Raw genomic sequence first — 17,108 nt, forward strand, 5'->3', positions numbered from 1 at the left:
TCATGCCTGGTAATCAAATCAAACTTTATTTGTCACATACGCCGAATACAACAGGTGTAGACCTTACTGTGAAATGACTACTAACCAGCCCTTAACCAACAGTGCATTTCAAGAAAGAGTTAAGAAAAGATTGACCAAATAAACTAAATAAAACAATTGTCAAAATTAACACAATAAAATAACAATTTTGAGGCTATATAAAGGGGGTACAGGTACAGAGTCAATGTGCGGGGGTACAGGTTAGTCGAGGTAATTTGTATATGTAGGTAGGGGTGATAGATAATAGACAGTGATATAATAAACTGTGAGTAGCAGCAGTTTAAAAAAACAGATAATGGTGTATGTATGATACAGTCATTACCTGGTAATATATGCATGATGTAGTCATTACCTGGTAATATATGCATGATGTAGTCATTACCTGGTAATATATGCGTGATGTAGTCATTACCTGGTAATATATGCATGATGTAGTCACTACCTGGTAATATATGCATGATGTAGTCATTACCTGGTAATATATACATGATGTAGTCATTACCTGGTAATATATGCATGATGTAGTCATTACCTGGTAATATATGCATGATGTAGTCATTACCTGGTAATATATGCATGATGTAGTCACTACCTGGTAATATATGCAGGATGTAGTCATTACCTGGTAATGCATTAATATATGCATGATGTAGTCGTAGACCTCCCCCGCCAGGCGGTTCTCTGGCCTCCAGGGGAAGATGACAAACTGGATGCCCAGGAGAGGGACCAGGATCAGGGTAGCTCTCACTGCCTTCATGTACATGTTAGACTCTGCCCGGTGGGTGTCCCTCAGCTTAGTAACCAGCACCCTCACGATGTTTAACAAGAAGAACAGATTTACCTGGGAAAGAAAAGAAATAAATGATTTTATAGTATATAAACCTAGATGCCATTTCCTACAATTGTGCCATTTAGCAAAGCACTTAACCTGCCACAACAACTGCTTCAAGTACGCCCAGTGTGGCAGCCCCCTGCTCCAACCTCTCCAACCTGTATATAAACAGTACCATTGAAAAGTTTCTTTATTTTTACTATTTTCTACATTGTAGAATAATGGTGAAGAAATCAAAACTATGAAATAACACATATGAAATCATGTAGTAACCAAAAAAGTGTTAAACAAATCAAAATATATTTTATATTTGAAATTCTTCAAAGTAGCCACCCTTCGCCTTGATGACAGCTTTGCACAAGCTTGGCATTCTCTCAACCAGCTTCATGAGGTAGTCACCTGGAATGCATTTCAATTAACAGGTGTGCCTTGTTAAAAGTTCATTTGTGGAATTTCTTTCCTTCTTAATGTGTTTGAGCCAATCAGTTGTGTTGTGAGAAGGTAGGGATGGTATACAGAAGATAGCCCTATTTGATAAAATACCAAGTCCATATTCTGGCATGAACAGCTCAAATAAGCAAAGAGACATGACAGTCAATTTGTACTTTCAGACATGAAGGTCAGTCAATCAGGAAAATGTCAAGAATTGTGCAGTTGCAAAAACCATCATGCGCTATAATGAAACTGGCTCTCATGAGGACTGCCACAGGAAAGGAAGACCCAGTGTTACATCTGCTGCAGAGGATAAGTACATTATATTTAACTGCAGCTCAGATTGCAGCCCAAATAAATGCTTCACAAAGTTCAAGTAACAGACACATCTCAACATCAACTTTTCAGAGGAGACTGCGTGAATCATTCCTTCATTATCGAATGTCTGCAAAGAAACCGCTACTAAAGGACACCAAGAGACTTGGGCCAAGAAACACAAGCAATGGACATTAGACCGGTGGAAATCTGTCCTTTGGACTGATGAGCCCAAATTTGAGAGTTTTGGTTCCAACCGCCGTGTCTTTGTGAGACGCAGAGTAGGTTAACGGATTATCTCCGCATGTGTGGTTCCCACCGTGAAGCATGGAGAAGGAGGTGTGATGAAGAGGGGGTGCTTTGCTGGTGACACTGTCCATTATTTATTTAGAATTCAAGGCACACTTAACCAGCATGGCTACCACAGCATTCTGCAGCGATACACCATCCCATCTGGTTTGCACTTAGTGGGACTATCATTTGTTTTTCAACAGGACAATGGCACAAATCACACCTCCAGGCTGTGTAAGGGCTATTTGACCAAGAAGAAGAGTGATGGAGTGCTGCAACAGATGACCTGGCCTCCACAATCACCTGACCTCAACCCAATTGAGATGGTTTGGGATGAGTTGGACAGAGTGAAGGAAAACCAGCCAACAAGTGCTCAGCATATGTGGGAACTCCTTCAAAACTGTTGGAAAAGCATTCCTCAAGAAGCTGTTTGAGAGAATGCCAAGAGTGTGCCTTGTCATCAAGGCAAAGGGTGGCTACTTTGAAGAATCTAAAATATAAAATGTATTTTGATTTGTTTAACACTTTTCTGGTTACTACATGATTCCATAGGTGTTATTTCATAGTTTTGATGTCTTCACTATTATTCTACAATGTAGAAAATAGTCAAAATGAAGAAAAACGCTTGAATGAGTAGGTGTGTCCAAACTTGTGACTGGTACTGTATGTGGAGGGGTTGGGATAAAAAGGAAGTCAAATTTCGGTAAGACCTTGCATACAGTTGACGGACCATGTGATCTTAACCCACCTTATGCTGGGGACAATAAAAGGCCACTTTAAAATGTTGTGATACACAACACAATGCCACAGATGTCTCAAGTCTTGAGGGAGAGTGCAACTGGCATACTGACTGCAGGAATTTCCACCAGAGCTGTTGCCAGATAACTGAATGTTAATTTCTCTACCATAAACTGCCTCCAGCGTTGTTTCAGAGAATTTGTCAGTACAGCCAGCCGGCCTTGCCTGAGGCGGTTGGGGGGGGGGTTTGTGCTGAGGAATATTTCTGTCTGTAATGAAGCCCTTTTGTGGGGAAAAACAAATTATTATTGGCCCACCCAAGGCTGCACCCCTGTCCAGTCATGTGAAATCCATAGATTAAGGTCTTATTTCAATTGACTGATGTCCTTATATGAATTATAACTCAGTAAAATCTTTGAAATTGTTGCATTTAGATTTTGATTTATTATAGTTGCAATGTTGCTAATTAGCTAAATTTCTAAAATTGTCCATGATGAGATTCGTATGTGCAACCTTTTGAGTTCCTAGACGTTCGCATTAAGTAACTTTCTGTCTTATGCATCCATACCGAATGTAACATATCATACTAATTTCGGTGTCCCGGATTTACGTTTGCTATGTTACGTCTAGTCTATGTGACCAGGCTGTACAGGATGTAGCCTTGAGTGTCCACTTCAGGTATTTCAATTGAGTAGGGTGTGACTTACGAGCAGCGCTGCCATGATGGGACCGTGGACCACGTAGAGCAGGTGGGTCTCAACACTCATCCAGCAGCTACAGGAAAGAGAAACATTAGCCATTAAACAAGTCCCTCTCTACAAACAGACAATGAAGTATTCTTCTTCTTCTTCTAGATCTGTTTACTGCAGCCCACCACACAGCTGCTCAGCATATTTACAATACTAGTGCAGAGGACCATTACTCACTTGTCATCAAAATACTTCTTCCTCGCCACAGCGTGAATGGATGCAGGCACTAGGGGAAACCCTGGAAACCAGAAGACAAACACTGTAAGGACATCTGCAAAACTAATTAATCAATTCATGAACTAATGATGTTGTGTTTATTATAAAGTAAACAGCTATAATATTTTTACGACAGTAATTTGTGTGTAATTCCTCATTTATAAGAGTAACCTTTTGCATATCTACTGTACTGTAACCTGTATAGAAGAAGTTAAAGGGGAAGGTCGCCCCCACACCTCTCTGATTCAGAGGGGTTTGGGTTAAATGCAGAAGACACATTTCAGTTGAAGGCATTAAGTTGTACAACTGACTAGGTATCCCCCTTTCCCTTTCACTCAAAATACAAAATGAGCATAAACACAGCCAAGGTAAGTGGATATCCCTTTGAACTGTCCCTTTAAGGCTGTTAAGTATTGATCATGCAATTTATTGTGAAGATACCTGACAGAATACCTGATACCTGACTCTTTCTAAACTCAAAACAAGCTTATGTTGTCTGCTACAAGCTTAGCAAGAACAACCCCATACGAGGCCATTTCCTCTACTTACCAAGTCTGGTTAAATCCTTTCCCTAAAAACAACACAACCATGCCAGTATTTATTGGGGTTCTCATTTTAGCTGGGGCCATAAACAGATGAAACAGATGAATCCGAGCATCGGGTCAGTTTAGAAGTCATTTATCAAGGTCCTCCATCCCTCTCTCTTATCCCTCTCTCCCTCTCTCCATCCATCCCTCCATCCCTTTGGGTGGCTGTGTGAAAGATACTGTAGCTACTGCCCCGAAGTTACATCGCCGCATCTTTAATAATGGCCGATCATTCACAGTTATATCGTACCACTTATCGGGTGGCCAGGGCTCATACTATAACACTCCTCCTTTAATCAGAACAGACAGCACGTTAATAGCTGCTATCCAATAGGAAGAGCTAATAAAGCTGTCAATCAAATGCAAGGTTTGGCAGGTTCGACACACGGGGAATGTCGACTGGTTAACAGGGTTGTCTCTGATCCTGTGTCCCAACACAGACTTTGTCCTGTCCCGTTGTGTGACACAAGCTGATCTATGTGTGGTCCAGCGATATGTTAGCTTATATTATATTAGCTATATTAGCTTAACGTTTAGAACAAACTGTAACATACAACAAGCTGCTGTACAGACTTGTTACCATATCGTGTTAACTCAGACATCAGACATCAGACATTTTTTGTGGTATGTAAATATAATTACAGAACAGAATAGAGTACAGAGAAAATCAAATAAATTACCCATAAAAAGATGGGCAAGGTGCACTGTCAAAGTTATGGATTCCGTTTTAGTGAGGTCAACATAAAGGTGAATAGCCTACATCTGTCTAAACGACTGCATCATTAAATTACATTTCTCTTGATGGTTAAAAATGAGGACTGTCACTTTAAGTATAGTAGAAAGAGGAGAGAGAAATGGCCATGGTTTGAGAAACAATGAATTCAATTTTAAATAGTGGGTGCTGGAGGAACCACAGGAGGCTGCTGACGGGAGGACGGTTTATAATGAAGCTGGAGTGGAGTGAATGGAATGGTATCAAACACATGGAAGCCAATTAACCCAATTAAGGTGCAATCGGCTACCTGTGGTAGAAACCTGTTCCCTTGGGTTATCTGCCTGGAGAAAGGGAATTACTGGACTACTCTCACATAAGGACTTTCTATCATCACCAAGGAGTGGTGAGTTTATCCAGAGAGGAAGAGGCTACGTGAGAGGCCTAAATGCGCCCCAGAATCTGTCAGTGTGAAAAATACAGCGAGAAGTAGAAAAGACTTTGGTCAACAAATAATGACATTTCTAATTTACTATGTGAGGCTTATTATATTAAATATACATTTAGTAATGTTTAGGTTGTTACGAAGGTAAATAAATGGACGCACATGGCATTCAGGCAACTTTGAGAAAAACAATTTTATATCGGAGTTGTCGCTGCTGTTCACATGCGTATTTGCCCTCTTATGAGCTAGAATGTTCCAGCCTGACACCGCCTCCTCTCGCTTGCCTTCTGCCTTTGTGGACATTTATTCCCATTGTTATGCTGCATTCATAACCAAGTGGGAAGGTGGCAATTGCCAGTTGTGAAGTCATACATACCAGTTGCATGCATTCATGTGCTTTGAACTCGTTCAGAAACGCTGATTTGCTAATGGCCACAAGCTGCATCAAGCATAAACTAAAAGTACAACTATCATGCATGTAAACACATTTGTGTTAAAAAAATAGATTCATTAGATTGCTTTTATAAAATGTTATTTTTGTTGCATTTAACTGCTGAAAAATGTAATCAAGGTCAATTCCTTAGTAGGTGACGCCAGAGGTCAGCATCTGGGAGAAGTTGGAGCTCAGGGATGATCGACAAGTTTCCCACTAGTAATTACCAGTTGGAGGTAATTCCCAGTCGTATGTGGTAAATACCACCTTCTCAATTGGTTATGAACACAGCATATGAGCATACGACCAGTCCAGCATCTTGTCAACATGTAGATAATCTTTGGTTTATCATTTATAATTTTTTCCTTTGTTGATTGACTCTCCTACACTTCTTATTGGATTATAATTGATATTTTTGTAGAAAGAATTTAACCGTTTTTGAGACGTAGGATTTAAGGACATTTCAAACTTTTTGGTTCACCTTTTTTGGTTTTGTGACCATTCAACTCTGGATTATTGAATTGACTATTGACCTTCTATTGCTGGCTATAACCACTGATCCTAGATCTGTGGTTAAGGCAGGTAGTAAGACTCACCCCAGCCTAGGAGGTAGTACCAGTGTAGATGCTGCTCCTCGGCGAACACAGCCACCACAATGAGCGTGTGCAGATAGATCCCCTCACACAGCATCCAGAAGTAGTTACAGCCCAGCATGTACATGTGGAAGAAGTGCAACACCTTACAGCCAACCTGCAGGGGATTAGGATCACAGAGAGTCACACAGAGACAATAACAACAACAACACAAAGCCCAACACTCAACCAGCCCTGACACAATATCGTTAGTGGGGTATTATGATTTTACGAGAGGAGGATGTTTATCCGTTTACTCCTTACTGTTCGAGCCACAGAGTATCCCTCACTCCACATTTCAGATAGTTGTATTTGCCAGACAAAATAGACTGTTAAGCAGCCTATATTCTGTTCAATAATATCCCCACATTCTTGTCAGTCAACACCATACTATCATATGTCTCTTTCTGTCTTTTAAAGCCTTTCTATTTTTTTAACGAGTGTTCTTCAAAAGGTTCTCCTATGGGGACAACCGAAGGACCCTTTTAGGTTATTGATAGCACCTTTTCTTCTAAGATGGGACTTGGTCAAAAGTGGTGCACTATATAGGGAACAGAGTTCCATTTGGGACGGGCCCATACATATTAACTGAGGCTCATCCTCTAGTTTTTCCCTTGTTGAGATTCCTGGTTCTCAGCCCTCTGTCTCCAAGTGTGCTGATCTAATTAGAAGATACTGGCATTGGTATTAGCTAGTCTCCTGTCCCTGAGGTCCGTGTATGCAGCATACGCAGCCTTAAAAACCTGTCAGTCACCCACAAACTCTTAGCCATATGTCACCTCCTCCTCTCCCCTCTTCCTCCTCCTCCTATTTGTCCTGCGGCATTACATGTATGGTGAAAGACAGTTGACATTACTAAGGTCTATTGGTGTGATCAGAACACTTCATGGGAGCTCCTGAGTGGCGCAACGGTCTAAGGCACTGTATCTCAGCGCTAGAGGCGTCACTACAGACCCTGGTTTGATTCCAGGCTGTATCACAACCGGTCGTGATTGGGAGTCCCATAGAGAGGCGCACATTTGGCCCAGCGTCGTCCGGGTTAGGGTTTGGCCAGGGTTGGCCGTCATTGTAAATAATAATTTGTTCTTAACCTGACTTGCCTAGTTAAAAACCTCTTAAGTATCTGCCCCTTTTTTTTCATTTTTTGCCTAAAATTACACCCAAATCTAACTGCCTGTAGCTCTGGACCTGAAGCAAGGATATGCATGTTCTTGATACCATTTGAAAGGAAACTCTTCGAAGTTTGTGAAAATGTTAAATTCATGTACCGTCGTGTTTGAAATGCAAGAAAAAGGCCATAATGTATTATTCCAGTTTAGATTTGAGATGGTAGCAGTGTATGTGCAAAGTTTTAGACTGATCCAATGAACCATCACATTTCTGTTCCAAGTTTTGTATCAAGACTGCCCAAATATGCCTAAATGGTTTATTAATACATTTTCAAGTTCCTAACTGTGCACTCTCCTCAAACAATAGCATGGTATTATTTCACTGTAATAGCTACTGTAAATTGGACAGTGCAGTTAGATTAAAAATAATTAAAAATAATTTCTGCCAATATCAGATATGTCTATGTCCTGGGAAATGTTCTTGTTACTTACAACCTCATGCTAAACACATTAGCCTACGTTAGCTCAACCATTCCGCGAGGAATCCACTGATCCTGTAGAGGTTAAATTTTAAAAACTCACACAAAAAACGTCTCAGCACTTCATAACCACAACCTAATGTAATTGGGCAGTCTGGATGGTTCTCAATGTTTTATGGAACAGAGTTTAAGGCACTCATGTCTGACAATTCCAAAGTGTGTCTCAAGTCTTTGCCCTACTTGACCTGAGCACTAGGGATCCACTCCTCTTTCACTACTGGCAGACTACTAGTCTCTGCTGTGATCCGCCAGAGAGAAAGAGACCTTGTTATTTTTGTTCAGAGAGAGCTGAGTCTATTCTCCCAGCAGAGCACCACATCTCTAAATCAAACATGCAGTCAGAACACAGACCGACCCCATCTAAATTTGCCGCTCGAGGATTTCAACATGTTCCACTAAAGACGTGTAGTATGTGCAACCAACTGTGATGGGATTTCTTTTCATCCCATCCCTGGAAATCAAGACCATGTTGTCTGAGGTGTGAAAGACAAACTACAATTTGGTTCTCTCGCTTTTCAAAACAAGCAGATTATAATAAATTTAAGACAGATTGGGAAAGGTGGTTCTGAGCCAATGCTGCTAGAACATAGCTATTCATACTCATTTTGAAAGCTGTCGTTCCTTTCTCCCTGTCGGTTGGATCACCAGGGTCAGTTGGTATATCTGAATAAATCTTCCACTGTGAATATGCCAGTTGGATTAGGCTTGAAGTCTGTTTCTCCAGTGAGAACGTGATGGTACGGGGAGAAGAGAAGAGACGATGAAAATCAAACCCAGACGACAGTATTTTTCTGTGTCTGGCTAAACTGAAGGACATCTCTAAAGAGATGCTCCAATCGAGAGAATGATAACAGGACCTTACTGTATACATTGGGCCAGCAGTCTTCTGCTAACCATTTAACCTAACTGGGAAAAAAACGAATGTCTCTACTCATAGGCTATCCATCTCTACAAGCCCATGTTCTAGCTATTTCTCTATATTAAGATCATCTCTACAATTCTCAGACCTCTTAAAAAAATAAAAAATAAAAAAACGTTATATTTTTATGGAACTGCGACTCTGTAACTCTGTCTGCTGAGTCACAATACTGTATAATAAGAAGCTGATTTATTCAAATCCTTTCCATTGAAAGGTGGACAATGAAAATGTCTCTTAAAAGACAATACTGAAAGTATCAGAAAGGGATGATTATACCAGATACAGTAATGTCACATTCCATAGAGGCAGATTTACTATCTTCACCTTAACAGACCTCAGGATACAAAGAATTCACGTCTGACTGAAACTCAACGAGTGGCAACAGTTCAAAAGTCTGAGAAATGAAAGAAGTCTGAGTGATATGAGAAGTATAGCTCTGGGCTGTCTGTTAATGGCAAAACACATTAAAAAGATATGCTGAAAAGAAGAAATTATATTCTAACGAACGCTTTTAGAAAAAACAGCTGATATAGAGTAAACTCATTTGAGTGAAGTAAAATAGTGCTCGAGGGCCACATCGTTTTTAAGAATTCAAACAAGTATTATTTTGAAATGATCATGCAGTGCAACTCTGAGCAACACTGAAGAGTCGTACATTATATTTCCTCTTCCCATTGATCTTCTTGACCTTAAATGTGAAATGTATTTCTGTGATGTGTTTGACTGTGATACGGGTTGAGTGAAGTAAAGTGACACTTACTGGATTTCTTCCCACTACATCTGGGTTGTTGACCACTGCTATGAGGTAGATGAGAGTTAGGGCGGAGTTGAGGACATAGGAAACAAAGAGGTTCTTATGAAGCGTGATCCTTTGGCAGCTCAGGTTCCTGAGTGAAGACAAAGAAACAGCATAATAAAGTTAACATATGATGTGGGTCTGGCTGCGGTTACCCCAGCAGACATTCACAGTTACCCCAGCAGACATTCACAGTTACCCCAGCAGACATTCACAGAGAGAGCTACATCAAACAATTTACTAAATGACAGAAGCAAAATGATTAAGCTGATTATCTCATTTTTTTGTGTGAAAATATATAAGGAATGCTGTCGATAACATAGGTTACAGAATTGTAAGTGATACAGAGTGTAAATTGTATGTCTGAAACGAGAGAACAAACTTCAATATAAATCGTTAGTATGTGAAATATGAAAAATTACTTCACAGTTAACAGTCACAGATGAGAATATAATCTGCAAAACTGGAGGTAAATTATTCTTGTCATGAGAAACGATTAAAAAAAATAATGGAACTGTATGCAAATCGAATTTTAACATCATCAAAATAATGAATATTCATGATGAAAAATCCATTCTGCACTTTGCAATAAAAAACTAAATCCGCAACTTCAACATATTAAATCCTACAAAAAAAGATGTTTCGAGCTTTGATGAAGTAAACAGGACGATAAATAACATGAACCATTGGAATGACTAACTCTGGCCCATAATGACTTAGTCAGATGTTGCGGTCATCTGAACGAAGGATCCTCTTGTAAAATATAAATACAGATTGTCTTTCCATTCAGAGCATGCTGTAAACTGGTATAAGAATACACAGCAATTCTCTCAAGCAACACCAAAGAACTGAAATCATTTGCTTCGGTTCAGCAGTGCTAAATACTGGCACACACAACGTCCGACAATAAGTGGAATCAGTTGTCAAAAAAGATTATTGACGACTGTATTTGAGGTCCCTGTGGAGCTTCCTGATTCTCACGGAATCTGATACAGAAGCATATTAGTCACATAATAAGTCATTTACAAAGTAGTGGGGGTACAATCATCAGTAATCAAAAGCTCCATCATCCATATGGATGGCAGTGGAATCAAATGATACTATTTTCTATAAAAAGGTTAGGAAAGTAATGCCAAACACGAGCAATTAAAGATAGGATGGAACAGTGTTTACTGGAGTGAAAACACTTTGTGCCAAACCTGTGTACAGCAACAATGTCCTGTTATTTGTCTCCAGTCATTGGAAGCTAATGTAGCAGTCTTGCTGTAAATGTGTTGTTTATAGAAGAAGAAGAAGAAGAAGAAATCTCAGCATGGCAGCATTAGTAAATGACTTATTGTGGGTCAGTGGTGTGTGATGTCTTTGAGAACAAGGCTAACTTTAAATGGCCCAACAGAAGTAAAAGGATATATTAGCAAAATATCTTCAAACTAGGATAAGCAGAAAATAGAACAGACAGAAGAACGCTCTTCATCTGAAGATGCTGTATGGATGTTCAGACTACACCTAAACAAGCTAAAGGAGTTTCAGGGCAACGTCTGGCATGCAAGGTACAGTAATAGCAGGAACTACCAAAATGATAACCCCATGTACATTGACACTTTAATCAGACAGGCCCTGTCAAAACAAACAGAGCCATTTTATGACAACAAGCATCATGTATGCATTAGGACAGGATCAGACTGCACAGTGATACAATATTTTTTAAGCTAACCCAACTCTATTTTTCCACAGCTAGCTGGAGTATTTTTTGTCGGTGAGTCCTGGCAGTGCTGAAGTGGAGGCCATAAATAAGAAGTGCAGCTGTACTGCGTCAAATACCACTGTAAACTGCACATCTGGGAACATTAAGACTTTCAGTTTTAAAGGGATCAGCCTATAAATATAGTGCCATGATCATAAAAACGATGTTCCCCTAAAAAGCAATGCTTTGCTTGCCATCTTTAAAGCGTAATTGAGGTCATAATTAGCTGACTGCTTTGATCGTCCATTGATGCTTTACAATGCCAAGAAAGGATCTATTCTATCTGATTCGTGTCATGACACACACAGTGTAGTTTGAGCATTTACTTTTGTTTTGGATAGCGGCTAGTTGGCTACTAAGATATGCACCTGAACTATGTCTTAGCTAGATTTATGAGCAGGTATAAACTTTGCGGAACTTTGCAGTCTGTTACAAGACCTACTGTACGTTGGCTCACATTGCAGTCTGTTACAAGACCTACTGTACATTGGCTCACATTGCAGTCTGTTAGAAAACCTACATTGACCCACAGCTGCATTTGCTGGTTAACACCCTACTTGCTATATCCATTGAGATTTGAAACACGTCAAATGTCAACATTTTGGGAATTTTCACATTGGCAACTGAGCCAAATGAGAACTATCCCAAGTCTATATTAACCAATATGATGCAGAAATGTTGTTTTTGCTCCTGCAGTTATGTCCCCCATAATGTTTATTCAAGGATAATGGCCTAATGGTTATAGACTCTTAGAAAAAAGGTTGCAAAAAGGTTCTTCAGCTGTCCCCACAGGAGAACCCTTTTTGGTTCCAGTTAGAACTCTTTTTGATCCAGGTAGAACCCTTTTGGGTTCCATGTAGAACGAACCCTCTATAGAAAGGGTTCTACATGGAACCCAAAAGGGTTCTACCTGCAACCAAAAATGGTTATTCAAGGGTTATCCTATGGGGACAACCGGGGGAACCCTTTCAGCTTCAAGATAGCAAAAAAATAAAGAGTGAATGGACATTTTGATAACTTATCAGCGGCTCAGACACGAGACGTATGTTGCAGGGACTCATAGGGAAAACCAGCCACGTCACGGACACCTACGTCTTACTTCCGGATAAGGTAAACACCTTTTTCGCCCGCTTTGAGGACAACACAGTGCCACCGACGTGGCCAGCTACCTATGATGGTGGGCTCTCATTCTCCGTGGCCGACGTGAGTAAGACATTTAAGCGTGTTAACTCTCGCAAGGTTGCCGGCCCAGATGGCGTCCCAAGCCGCGGCCTCGGCGCATGCACAGACCAACTGGCATATTCAATCTCTCCCTATCCCAGTCTGCTACACCCACAGCATCTTTCTTTTTCCCAACGCAGTTAAGCCAAAACCATGCCCCATTATTCAGAGTGGCGTTCTACAACGCTTTGAGCGCTCTCTAAGTCTGGAAGTGAATATCACGTAGCGTGAAATTTCAGTCTCTGATTAATAACATTTGCCCATGTATTTCAAAATTGAAAAATATATAACATAATGTCGTGGACAGACCTAGCCACTAACGTCCCTTAACGCTCAAAGATAGATTCAATGGCTACGCCCCGTAGTCTATTAGTAGTCTATTATCAGGTAAAAGTATATGCTTATTATTAATAATTTCTCAAATATGTATTAGCTAATCATTCAGTCGAATAAACAATGCTACTGCTTATTCGACTGAATGATTAGCTAATACATATTTGAGAAATTATTAATAATAAGCATATACTTTTACCTGATAATAGACTACTAATGATAATATAACAACTTATAACAATACGGAGCTAGTAACGTTACATATCCTAGGTAAATTTAGCTGACCTTCAATTGAGGGAATTCAGCTGACATTTTTACAACTCTAAAAATAAATACATGGGCAAATTTGACCAAACATGATAATAATAGGCCTGCATTACGGTAGGCAGCTAAATTGTTAAATTACACTTTCCATCCTTACCTAGGAAGGCCACTGTCTCTGCGGTGATCGCCTGTGAGAGAGACAACGTTAGCCAGCCAATGACAGCGTAGTAGAATGCCTCTCTGAATAACGGGGCGTAGTTTTGGCTTAACTGCGTTGGGAAAAAGAAAGACGCACCCTAGACCCACTTCAATTTGCTTACCGCCCCAATAGATCCACATACGATGCAATCACCATCGCACTGCACACTGCCAGTGTTATATCAGTTGAAACACACGGCCATCTTTACAATTCAGTTATCTCAGAGGAAATACACAGCCATCTTTTCAGTTAAATAATGACAAGATGATTGATAAAGCACTCTCAGATCCTTAGGAGAAATATATTATACCGCCTGAACAGCACCACCATCAATATTATCATAACTTTCATCATATTTATCACCACTATCATCATCAACATCCTCATTTTCATCACGATTAGATGTGTCTTCATCTTCACCATAATCACCATTATCGTCATCATTATCACCATCATCAGAAGTATTCATTAATCATGTGGGAAAAAAAGCTTTGATAGTCCAAGACCGACTACTCTCCCTAATCAAACCAGTAGCTTGTTTCATAAAGAAAGCAACAGCAGCATCTATAATTACCTGAAGTAGAAGAATATGGCCAGAGAGATCAGGAGGGAGGCTATGGATAAGGCATGACCCACAATCGCCATGTAGTACAGGATATAGGCCATCTGGAAAATACAGATACATGAACATTAAAACAAATAGGATCATACAGAGTGGTGCATCAAGGACATTCATGAACCATTATAAACTGGGTGGTTTGAGCACTGAATGCTGTTTGGCTGACAGCTGTTGTATACCACAGGTATGACAAAACATTTCATACAGTGGTGCATCAAGGACATTCATGAACCATTAACCCTGACTTCCATTTGCTACCCTGATGTAACAAAATATGAAAGGGGTGAGACTAGGACCTTAAAGGGATACTTCGGCATTTTGGCATGCATGATTATGATTATCTACTTCCCCAGAGTCAGATGAACTCGTGGATACTATTTTTATGACTGTGTTCAGTATGAAGGAAGTTTTTGCGAGACAATATTGACTAGTGTTACCGCAATGACAAAGTTTACAGGAACAGCTCAAATAAAAATGGTGTCCACGAGTTCATCTGACTCTGGGGAAGCAGATAAAGGGCTTCACTGCCAACATCCCAAAGTATCCCTTTAAGGTCTAGGACCTGGGTATTTCAAATCAGGTCCTTAAGCTCTGTAGCACAGCTGGTTTTCATTCGTACTCTAATCACAGTTTGACTAAGCCACGCTTGAACCATTTACCATGTAGAACAGTGGTCACTAACTGGTCGGTCGACTGGTCAATCTCCAAGCCATTCCTAGTCAATAACCATTTCTGTAAAAAAAAACTATGATAAAGCCTTGGGTTCCTATTTTTTAAAATTAGTTTTGCGGTGTTGGCGGCAGTTGCACTTGATTCAGTAGCCCTAGGGCCGGGAAGGCAAAGGGTTCCCATTTTGAACCATTTAATGTGTCTGTGTTTGCTAACTACCTCTCTCAAAGAGTGCAGTGTGTAAAGTCAGAACATCTGCTGCCTCAGCCACTGCCTGTCACCAAGGGTGAGCCCCAAGGCTCGATCCTAGGCCCCACGCTCTTTTCAATTTACATAAACAACATAGCTCAGGCAGTAGGAAGCTCTCATCCATTTATATGCAGATGATACAGTCTTATACTCAGCTGGCCCCTCCCCGGATTTTGTGTTAAACGCTCTACAACAAAGCTTTCTTAGTGTCCAACAAGCTTTCTCTGCCCTTAACCTTGTTCTGAACACCTCAAAAACAAAGATCATGTGGTTTGGTAAGAAAAATGTCCCTCTCCCCACAGGTGTGATTACTACCTCTGAGGGTTTAGAGCTTCAGGTAGTCACATCATACAAGTACTTGGGAGTATGGCTGGACGGTACACTGTCCTTCTCTCAGCACATACTGTATCAAAGTTGCAGGCTAAAGTTAAATCTAGACTAGGTTTCCTCTACCGTAATCGCTCCTCTTTCACCCCAGCTGCCAAACTAACCCTGATTCAGATGACCATCCTACCCATGCTAGATTAAGGAGATGTAATTTATAGATCTGCAAGTAAGGATGCTCTTGAGTGGCTAGATGTTCTTTACCATTCTGCCATCAGATTTGCCACCAATGCTCCGTATAGGACACATCACTGCATTCTATACTTCTTTGTAAACTGGCCATCTCTGTATACCCGTCGCAAGACCTACTGGTTGATGCTTATTTATAAAACCTTCTTAGGCCTCACTCCCCCCTATCTGAGATATCTACTGCAGCCCTCATCCTCCACATACAACACCGTTCTGCCAGTCACATTCTGTTAAAGATCCCCAAAGAAAACACATCCCTGGGTCACTCGTCTTTTCAGTTCGATGCAGCTAGCGACTGGAACGAGCTGGAACGAGCTGCAACAAACATTCATACTGGAATGAAACCAATAGAACAGGAGAACGCATATTATGAGTAAGTCTTATCTCAATCTCTTCATTCAAAGACTCAATCATGGACACTCTTACTGACAGTTGTGGCTGCTTTGTGTGATGTATTGTTGTCTTTACCTTCTTGCCCTTTGTGCTGTTGTCTGTGCCCAATAATGTTTGTTCCCTGTTTTGTGCTGCTACCATGTTGTGTTGCTGCCATGCTGTGTTGCTACCATGTGTTGTCATGTTCTATTGCTACCATGCTGGGTTGTCATGTGTTGCTGCCTTGCTATGTTGTTGTCTTTATGTAGTGTTGTCTCTCTTGTCGTGATGTGTGTTTTGTCCTATATGTCCTACAGCCCCCGTCCCTGCAGGAGGCCTTTTGCCTTTTGGTAGGCCGTCATTGTAAATGCGAATTTGTTCATAACTCACTTGCCTAGTTAAATAAAGGTTCAATGAAGGTACAACTCCACCCACTTGGCAGGCCCAGAGAGCAAATCAAGTGCACCTATAGGTCTACTGCTGGCCAATCAGATAGCTCAGATCACTGTGTCTGCAGAGTTTCCTAGAACCATAGACTGTAAAAGTCTGTAAAAGACTGTAAAATATATATATTTTTTATTTCACCTTTATTTAACCAGGTAGGCTAGTTGAGAACAAGTTCTCATTTACAACTGCGACCTGGCCAAGATAAAGCAAAGCAGTTCGACACATACAACAACACAGTGTTACACATGGAATAAACAAACATACAGTCAATAATAGAGTAGAAAAAGAAAACAAAAAGACTATATACAGTGAATGCAAATGAGGTAAGATAAGGGAGTTAACGCAATAAATAGGCCATGGTGGCGAAGTAATTACAATATAGCAATTAAACACTGGAATGGTAGATGTGCAGAAGATGAATGTGCAAGTAGAGATACTGGGGTGCAAAGGAGCAAGATAAATAAATAAATACAGTAAGGGGATGAGATAGTTGGATGGACTGTTTACAGAATGGCTATGTACAGGTGCAGTGATCTGTGAGCTGCTCTGACAGCTGGTGCTTAAAGCTAGTGAGGGAGATATGCGTCTCCAGCTTCAGTGATTTTTGCAGTTCGTTCCAGTCATTGGCAGCAGA

General features: G+C 40.5%; 1 protein-coding gene across 1 annotated transcript in view; it reads right to left on the reverse strand.

Moving 5' to 3' along the window:
• The window catches only part of LOC112229225 (calcitonin gene-related peptide type 1 receptor-like), a 53,846-nt gene that overhangs the window by 13,223 nt on the left and 23,515 nt on the right, over nt 1–17,108 (reverse strand). Inside the window, exons 7-12 of the mRNA XM_042309833.1 lie at nt 14,120–14,211; nt 9,749–9,875; nt 6,386–6,539; nt 3,574–3,634; nt 3,355–3,421; nt 662–880 (exon numbers count right to left, since the gene is read on the reverse strand). Coding sequence (XP_042165767.1) covers nt 662–880; nt 3,355–3,421; nt 3,574–3,634; nt 6,386–6,539; nt 9,749–9,875; nt 14,120–14,211 — 720 coding nt within the window. The remainder of the gene's footprint in view (nt 1–661; nt 881–3,354; nt 3,422–3,573; nt 3,635–6,385; nt 6,540–9,748; nt 9,876–14,119; nt 14,212–17,108) is intronic.

The sequence above is a fragment of the Oncorhynchus tshawytscha genome, linkage group LG31, assembly GCF_018296145.1.
Source record: "Oncorhynchus tshawytscha isolate Ot180627B linkage group LG31, Otsh_v2.0, whole genome shotgun sequence".
NCBI classification, from domain to species: Eukaryota; Metazoa; Chordata; class Actinopteri; order Salmoniformes; family Salmonidae; genus Oncorhynchus; species Oncorhynchus tshawytscha.